This window comes from Scardinius erythrophthalmus, assembly GCF_964197995.2.
Source record: "Scardinius erythrophthalmus genome assembly, chromosome: 16".
In the NCBI taxonomy this organism is placed as follows: domain Eukaryota; kingdom Metazoa; phylum Chordata; class Actinopteri; order Cypriniformes; family Leuciscidae; genus Scardinius; species Scardinius erythrophthalmus.
Window position 1 is genome coordinate 24,517,126 of NC_138236.1, and position 9,894 is coordinate 24,527,019.

General features: G+C 39.1%; 1 protein-coding gene across 2 annotated transcripts in view; it reads right to left on the reverse strand.

The window, feature by feature from the left end:
* Positions 1 to 1,539: 1,539 nt before the first annotated feature.
* The window catches only part of hdac9b (histone deacetylase 9b), a 28,713-nt gene continuing 20,358 nt past the window's right edge, over positions 1,540 to 9,894 (reverse strand). For both annotated transcript variants that reach the window (XM_081388292.1, XM_081388293.1), the window contains exons 8-12: positions 8,306 to 8,428; positions 6,816 to 7,011; positions 6,163 to 6,374; positions 3,220 to 3,510; positions 1,540 to 2,314 (exon numbers count right to left, since the gene is read on the reverse strand). In XM_081388292.1, coding sequence (XP_081244418.1) covers positions 2,096 to 2,314; positions 3,220 to 3,510; positions 6,163 to 6,374; positions 6,816 to 7,011; positions 8,306 to 8,428 — 1,041 coding nt within the window. In that variant the 3' untranslated portion in view covers positions 1,540 to 2,095. The remainder of the gene's footprint in view (positions 2,315 to 3,219; positions 3,511 to 6,162; positions 6,375 to 6,815; positions 7,012 to 8,305; positions 8,429 to 9,894) is intronic.

Consider the following 9,894-nt stretch of genomic DNA (forward strand, 5'->3'; position numbering starts at 1 on the left):
CCATTCACTTACCTCGTTAAACATGAAAAGGAAGATCAATGCTGTTGGAGTCACGATAACCGGCCGGATGACGCTGGCCAGTGAGACCGACAACAATTCTGTGGGTCAATGTTATGGCAACATTTCTTCCTTTTCAATCATCGAGGGTGGAGGACTGCCGTTCTCCTAACAGCAAAGGGCGAGACGAAAACTGGCTGTCCCAATGTCTCACTCTCCCATTTTGGCTGCTTGTAATACACTGACGTCTCCTGGATGAGGTCTTGACCGTACAACGTGAAACGTTGCAAAACCACCAAATAGCTTTACATAATGGGTAATGATAACCCAGCATGAGCCACAACGTCCCCATCAGGCAGTTACCACTCTTATATTTTGCTTTTCAGATATATTATATGTCTCACGATGAATCCAATGACAGAATTTCTCCATTGATGTAATGCCCATGATCTGTCAGTTAAGCAAAGCATAGTTTATTGCCAGTCAATCACAGTCGGCCAACTTGGAAGCAGCCGAATAATTGAACGGCACACCATGTACATTTGGTTTGACAGGCAGCAAAAAATAACACCAACACCAGGCCCTAGAGAACTGGGCATGGACGTGTCTCCAAAATAAATGATTCCACACCAGAGAGGAGCCTTTACAGTTCACACTCCTTTTTTATTCGATATAAATTTGGATCCCGGGTGGGCGTTTTATAACTCTTTCTTGAAAAGAAACGCTGTTTCCTTTACTGGCTGCCAGGATAGTCTCAGCAGTCTTGTATCACACCTTGAGTTTGGTCAAGGCAAATGGAAAGGACCACAAAAACACACACACACATCTGATTTCATCGTCTCACGTTTCCATGCCAGTCCATTGTGGAGTTGTTAGATACTAGGAATACTAGACGTGGCATTTTCTGTCCATCGCACTGTAAAAAGTTTCAAAAAGTGGCTTTTTAACATCCTATTACAGTCAATCATTCCTACATTCATTCAGTTATATGATACATTAACACAAACTAAACCATGTTGATGCTTGTTGACCATGTTGATCCAGATGGATCATTCAAATTTATAGTGACAGGAAAAAAAGCTACATTGTTGAATAATGAAATACTTTCACCTACCCCAGATTAATATGCAGGCAATTATGCATTTATACATAGAATTTTGACTATTTACAGGTGGCACACTGCAGTTGGATCACTAGTTCAGACTGGGAATTGTCCGGGCTCCGGCTAAGCCTACCTTGCATAATTGGTTAAACTTGACCTGGTCGCTTTAACCCAGGTTATATATCATCGTCTTGAGGTTCACTTTATCTTAACGTCTTTAATGCAGACTTAGGGAACCTCTCATGTTCACTTCAAAGCCTCGTTCCGAAAGCCTTCAAAGTCAGAGACTAAAACCTCTGGATTGCCCTTAGAATCAGAAGCCGGACTCTGGCTGAGTGTGGGAAAGTTTGTTAGGGAGCGACTGCATTTTACACTCCAATTCGGTTTATTTTTGGAAATTCACTCATCAACATCTTCATTGAAAAGATTGTCCAGAGAAGTACAGGATGGAAAAGAACTTTATTTATAAAAGGTGATCTGTGACAGACGGGAAACACGTACGGTTACAAACTATATGTGACATTCTATCGTTAGCGGACAGTTCTTATTAACATCCAGTGGAAAAGACAACAGGAATGAAACAGGCCAGCTCAGGTTGACTCACAGGCTATTTGTAGACATAGTGATGGCTCACATCAATTAAACACGTTTTCCTCTTTAAGTTGTTTTTTTGTTGTTTTTCATTCACAAAACATAATTTCACACCAAAAGCTTGAAATAAAAAAAGAGGAATACAGGAAAGATGGCTCGCTAACAAAAAATGACAATAGTTTCTTGATCACGCAAGTTGATCTGAGCACTTCATGAAGAAAGACGGCCAACGAATGCCTCAGGAAAGAACAGAACAATTACCTTCTTTTTTTTCTACCGAAGAAACATCAAGCCTGCGTGTCGTGGTAAACACATCACGTGGGAATACAGAGGAAATGATTGGTTTTAAAAGGGGGCTCCCCCCGCCGTCTCCTCACTCACTTTGTAATTTGCCTCAACAGTAAATCAGAGCTCACTGCTGGGCCCTCTGACTTCAGCATGGAGTTGTCCTCTCCCAGCATTCCTGCGCTCATGAATCATTCTGATTCCTGGCTTCCACCAGGCATTTCCTCTACAACTCTCTCCCTCTGAAAATTCAGCAAGGAGCAGAGTGCCTTCGGTTCGGGCCACAGGAGAACAAGGAACACAGAATGTCATTCTAGAGCTTTCCAGATCGTGTTCCAGCTGTTAAAGGAATATTCCAGGTTCAATGCAAGTTAAGTTCAGTTAAAGTTATTGGCAAAGTATTGATTACAAAAAAAAAGAATGGGGCCAATCTAATAAAAAGCTCACAGTTTTATTAGTATAACCACAAGGTGTAAACAATATGCTTGTTTTAGTGTGAAAATTTGCTTTCTAACTAAAATGAACTTTACAGCTCAAATAATACACTAGTTTCAATAGAAGAATATTTACCATTTACATACAATTATGGTATTATATTATATTATTACTGAATCTTCAGATAAAAATGTTTTACCTTTTTTTAATTTTTAAGAAAATGAGAGTCAAATATATACCACAAGTGCTGTCAATTAATCATAATTTGTACTGAATCCGGAATATTCCTTTATTCCTTTAATTTCGTTGTTGTTGTTTTGTGCATTTTACGTTTACCGACTTTGTCCTCAGACTATCTGTAAGTCTTTCAGCAAACAATAAGCTTACTCTTACGTACTGTAACATATCTTTATAATAACATTCATATAAAGCAAAGTAAGATCTATAAAAAATCCATAGTGCCATGGGAAAAAAAATCACAGAAATATCCTACAAGGGCTTTGAGTTGCAGTTTTTTCAAAGGGCGGATAGAAAGTAGAAAGGATCTCTTAAATTATTATTTCAACAAACAATCAAGAATTGCTTCTTAGCATTTAAAAGACCAAGTGGGCTAAAATTCTCATCTTATTCAATTATGTACAAAACATACAACGTACAATACAGATCACTTCACAAGTTCACGAATGAGAGCTCCCAAAGCAATGGCTCTGTGTCGTGTAAGCATGTCGCGTGTGTGTCAGCCTGTGCCTTCGTGTGCAGACGTATCTGTCGTTTCATATCATGGCCTGTATCACCATCCTCCCGTTCACCTGGTGAATGTAGGAGCTCTGCCTGTCAGCCAGGCTCTGAGTGGCCATTGTCTCGTCATCGCTGGCTTCGGGCTCCTCCTTGACCCGGATGACCCCAGGATGAGTGTCCAGTGGCTCGATGGGTGATCCGGAGCTGCGGTTGCTGTCGGGACTGTGCCTCCTGATGACACCACCAGAGGGCGAGCTGTCCTGCTGCATGGGATGGTCGTGTAAATCCTCTCCCTCTTCCTCCTCGGACTCCTGCAGGTGGACGTTCGGCTGACGGAGCTGCTCGATGGATTTCGATAGCATCTAAGGAAGAGAGAAACACGGTTTATTGTTACTGGAGGTTCTGTCAGCGATGAGTGATTTACACAAACAGTGTCATTTACCAGAAGTGGAACTCATACACAACAGCTAAAAAGTGAGGAGGAATCTAAACCTCATGTAAATATAGCCTACGTCAAGTAAATATAGTCATTGTGTCCGGGAATTAGCAACATACTTTTTATATCTCCTACTAAAGCTGGATGTAAAATTACACAGGTGCCCTATTTAGCACATGTAAAAACATTCAGTTATTAAGCCAGAGAGCTAATCCCTGATTTCACAGCATTCATGACCTCATTTCCCTCAGAAATCATTTACTTCTAGCTACATCTGTTTACAGACCGTCCAAAGAGAGATTATTTACTCTTCAGTTGCTTCCAGCCAGTTTTATGGTAAAAACTGAAAATAACAGGATCAATTAAATTACACTTATTTTCTCTGTCTTTTTTTAAAGGATCTATTAATTAAGTTAAATTAATATACTGTATGACTTATATACACCTCTTCTATAATTTATTTTGATATTTTTGGGGGCATCAAGTTAAAAATGTCAAGGTGATACAACTTTCCTGATATCATAATAATAATTAAAAAAAAAAAATTAAATAAAAATAATTTTGAAAATGAAAATGAATGTAGCTTGGCATAATCTTTTATTATTATACCTTTGAAAATATAATCGTAATAATATTTGAAAAAAAAAAAATTAGCCAAATCAACAAGTCATGTGGTGCAACCAAACCCAAACATTATATTATACATGTCTCCAACAATATCAAATTGAACTTTTTGTGGCAAGGCAAATTTAGTTTAGGCTGTAAAATATCAGGTGGCCAACAGCCTCAAAAAATGAATGACATGTATGAGTGATTATTAATTCATGATATTTGTAAAATAAACTATTTACCTTGAAAAACACTTTTTTTTCCTCTAAGCCTTTTTTTGTATCATATCTGTGATTTGCTTGTCTGCTATGAATTAAAAAGCTGGGTGAACATCCTCTAAGTGTGGTGATTCCATAATTTTAATTTTTGCCAGGGGTTGTAATGATTAAGATGTGTGCAGTGCACATATATTCAATGTGAAGGGATAAGTTTTTACTTGATGGTTAAGACCTCATGGCATTTTTACAGTCATTAAACAAAGTTTTCTTGAAAATGGTATAAAAGTTTTTCAAATTCATGACACCAACATGATTTGAAATAGGCCTACATTTCTAAGAACCCGTTTGAAACTATATATATAAAAAAAAACAGCTGCACTCTGCATTTAACTAATTTTCTATTTAAACATGATTTGCTAGTTTCACATCATTTAAACATGAAAACCAAATCAGTTAGCAACTTTCAAACTACATTCATGCAACTATACCAGTCATTCGTGACCCAGACCAGACTTCTGTTTTTTTTTTTTTTTACATGCCCCTGGTGACTGAGGCCATAACAATAAATAGGCAAAACAAGTGCTCTCTAGGTACTTTTGATCTTCATGTCTGAAAATTGCACATGTAACCTTGAATTTCCCATAGCACTCTCAGCAATAATAAGGCAGATCAATCTGCAAGCTCCCGCTAACAATGGAGTCTTTCACAGCGCGAGCCTCCCGTGTCGCTAACCTTGCATGCGCGGCAGAATAATTGCACTTAAACGGATGGCCAGGTCACGGCTGCTGGTGCACAGAAACACAAATATTTCCACAAGGGAACAAAAGTATGTATTCTATCGACTTTGGTGCCCATTTGAACTTGTCCCTATGCAATTTTGTGGTGTTAGCATGCAACTGATGCCTTAAGCTATGCTAATTCAAATGCCGCTTCTGAACCCAGTACATGTTTTTCCCCTCACATAATGGAGATGGGCTGTCCAACTTTAGTTCCCATGTGAACTGAATGGTATTTCAAGGTAAATGTGTTTTATGATGACAATATAATCATTCAGCTTCATCCTCATCTTCCCATGACAGCACTGAGAGCGTTTTTAGACCTTTAGATCATTTGCTTTGCTCTGAAACAGAGACTTAAATTGTTCAAATGTTGCATTTACTTCTTGGTTCGGTTCACAAGGCAACATCAAAGCAAACCAAAGTGTGTTGATGCTAGTCACATGTGAGACCAACTGTCCTCTGCACTTGTTTATGTTCTGGGATTTATGTGAATTTATGTGCGTTTTGTGGCTTTATTTTCATAAAAATGTATACACACACTTTTATGAATGTGTATATAAGCCTTCATTCCCACAGTAACTGCTGCTTTTTACATAGGCTAATGCATTTCCCATTATGAATTTTCATATAGCTTGGTTCGTTGGTCCATTGGGTTGGATTGCTTTTTCAGGCTGAAACCACCCTGTTCAGGCCATCTCGGGCCGATTCCCAGACAGCAACATAGTGTCGGCCCAGATCCGGCCCACATCTGGTACACATGGATTTCACGTGCCAGATGTGGGCCGGATCTGGGCAGACACTATGTTCCTGTCTGGGTTGTTTTGATGTGGGTCCAAGTGCGATTGCCATGGTCATATTTGCCTAAACGAACCAAGACCGATCTCAGATTTTGAGAAAAAATGCTCAAAACGAGCCAGGTGTGAAAACACCTTGAAATCATTGCTGCACTGACAGTTGGCAAAATGACTGTACCTTGTTGATGTGGATCTGTTGCTGGTACTGTTTCTGCTTCTCCAGGAAGTTCTGATGTTGCTGCTGAATCACAAGTTGAGCTAGTGTGCTCTGGGGCAGCGGAGCAGATTGGGTGCGGTTTAAGGGCCGGTGACGAGGCAGTTTGGGTCGGGTGCTGCTTGGAGAGCTTTCCATCATGGCCAGCGGAGAAGGGGGATGCACAGGACTTTGACCTATGGAACAAAATGTATATAGACAATGTTATATTGTTTATAATGTGTTTATAATGAATAGATTTAGGAATACTAAGAAGGTTGATGTATAACTATAAAAAATGAATGAGGGGAACTGGAAAGGTAGTGAAAGATGTCCTAGGTCGACCTAAGGTATGCGTGTAAGGGTTGATGTCAAAATCATAATTTTTGGGTGAACTGTTCCTTTAAAAGAAAAAAAAAAAAACTTTAGGCCACAAGCTGAAAGGTTACAGGTTCACACCCCACAAGGGACAATCTTGAGCAACCAATGTTGTGCTGCTGATCAAGGCACTTAACCCCATGTTGTTCCAGGGGGACTGTACATTGCCATGTGAAAGCCGTTGAAATAAAATGTATTATACTCTATTGAACGAGAATAGAGAGTTCTGAAGTATTCTGAAGAATCCTGTATGTTCTCACCAGTAGAGAGGATCTTTTGGTGGCGAAGTTGTTCCTTCTGGAGGAGGTGCTGCAGGAGAGCTTGGTGGCTGCTGCTCACTTTGGTCTCCATCGCAACAGACAGGGGAACTGGACCCAGAAGGTGCGTGGGCAAACCCTGAATGACCGCTGATACACCCCCAGCCTCAACATGCTTCTCCTGAAGTCCTAAAGCAGCCTGACAGGTGATAGAGAGGATATTGTCTATTGTTCGCCCTCTTGGTGAATCACTTGCAAAAGTTTTGAATATACTGATTCAAACCTCAATGTGTGCTATGATAAACAAGAGATTATGTTGAAGGGTCTTGAATATAGCATTAGCCAAATACAGACAAATTTATTCAGGTTTATTTAATTTTCTAGGTAAAGAGCAATAAGATACTTAAACTGCAAATTAAGTGAAGATTATTTGGAGCTACATTTAATTATCCTGGTTTGGCTGGACTTTAAACAGCAGTAATGGATGAGGTGAATGGGGAGGGCTGGAGTGCAACTGACACCAGACACTTAAGCACAATATTTATCTAAGGCCTATAAAATCCCCCAAGGTCAAAGGCCAGCACCCTGAGGCTACACATATCATCCAGTCAGCCAGTGATGGCTAGTCTTTCAACAGTCAAAGCAATATGCAGCTGAGCCAAGGCCATAAACTACATTTCCCCTCGTTTATCAGCGTAAACATCCACATAAAACGAATTAGAAGTTAATCAGTTTTGTTGACAAGAGTTTAAAAGAGACATTCAAATTAAAAATGTGATTTATTAATCATTCTATTGTATTTCATAAAATATTAGAAATATGTAGTTTTGCACATAAGTTTCATGGTTATTTTGAATAGACTTGATACCGCTCAGCATCAAGTGATATAATATATATATACTCAAACTATATATATATATAAACTATATCTTCACTTTATCTCATGTATATATATATATATATACATATATATATATATATATATATATATACATACACACACACACACACACACATATATATATATATATATGTGTGTGTGTGTGTGTGTGTGTGTGTGTGTGTATATATATATATATATATATATATACACATATGTGTGTGTGTGTATATATATATATATATATATATATATATATATATATATATATGCACACACATGCACTTCTTCTGTACTCATTGCAATCTAATTCAGTGTGTTATGTTGTTCATGCCGAAAATCTAGACTCAGTGTGAACAGGTCTTAACGGAGGAAGTTATGAAAGAGGATGCGCATGTCATTATTTCACTTGCTTTATAGATGAAATGAACTAATTTAATAATTGAAGATCTTTACAACTGAACTGAATCAAAACTGAACTGACCTCAGCTGAACAACAGCCAAAATGCATAATTTTCCTATTATTACTGTATTATTACTGTATAACTGTAAAGCTGTTTTGAAACAATCTGTATTACATAAAGTGCTATATAAAAAAGGTTACTTGACTTACACTGATGGGAGAGGAGGCAGCCGGGAGACCCAGGGAGATGTTGGGCAGCGATGGAGACGTATAGAGATTTAACATAGACATTGAGCTTTCAGGCCCTAATAACCTCGACTGTGACGGCCACCGCTGTGATGGAAAAAGAGAGAGAGGGGAATGGAGGAAGGGGAGAGAGAAAAAGAGATATTTTGAAATCCCACTACGGACCATTGGAAAGAGCAACAGCAACAGAACAATAAACTTTAATGTACTAAAACGAATGACGGTTTTGTTCCTGCCACAGCGGAGCTGAATGAGCTCAACGTGGAGAAACCCACAAATGCAGAATGGTATCCCAGTCGCTATCATTTCACTGCATCAGAGAAAAAAAATGATCAGTTTTCGACTGTACTTCCTCCACCCAGTGGTGCGGCCCATCAGCATGTGGCAGAGAGGCTGTACTGTTTATCCTTCAATCCCTCCTGCCTATTCGCTGACCTGTATGTGGATATCCGGCCTTATTTGACCCAGGGGACCAGTTCCCTCTGAAAGAAGATACCCAATGTAACGGATCACAAACACGGCTCGCTTACGAAACTGGCGCGCTGTCTGCGGGTAGCACCTCGACCCAGCGGTCCGATCCATGAGACGTCAAGCTTATGTCAATACAATAGCGATCGGGCGTGTTTGTGTTGTTAGCGTGTCTTTGGCTACCAGCGGCTGGTGGATCAATTAAGCTCAACCACCCACCACCTCGACCCTGGATCACAGCGCAATAAGCATTCCTTCTCGGCTATTGCATTGGAGGTCCATGGGAGTGTAAACAGTGGTGTTGAAGAATAACACAGCTGCTAAGCTGAGGCTTCACAGAGACATGTCACATTTGCCCAGAATACACCTCTTTGTGAGCAAAGTCCACAGGGACCTGGAGGAACCGAGCCGTGAAGCCACCAGGAAGTGAGTCAGAGGGAGCTAATGAACATTTTGGGTTCAATACGTTACGCTCAATTGGCAGTAGGGATTCACGATTTGGATAAAAAATATAATTATATAATTGCGATTTTTTTTTTTTTTTGATAAAAATCTCTAAAAATAGCTTGTTTGCAGGGCTGTGCAATTTTTCCCAAAATTGTGTGATTATAAATCAATATGACTGAGATTATTATTGTTATTATTAGCTGCTGACATCTAAGAGAACACAGTGTTGCGCTACACCTTTAAACACGCAGCGCATATATTTATTTGATTAAATAGCAGCAAATTTAAAATCTGACATTATTTTATAAAAGCACTTCAAAAAGAAAAAAATATTTTTTATATACATCTTGTGCTCATACTTTTGAGACATTTGAGACAAAGAGTTTTTTGACATTTACAAATCTCCCCCCTCCATTTCCATAGTAAATGCCTCAATGTAAACCAGAATTTGGATTTTTTTTTTTTTTAAGAAATGGATAGTCAAAATTCATTTTGTGGTGATCAACATCATGAACAACAGTGCTGTCGATTGAGCGTAACTTGTACTGAATCTGGAATATTCCTTTAATATGCAGGCTATATTGAAGGCTGAAGGTGTAAATGTCCACAACTGTCCAAAACTGTCTGTTTCAAGCAGT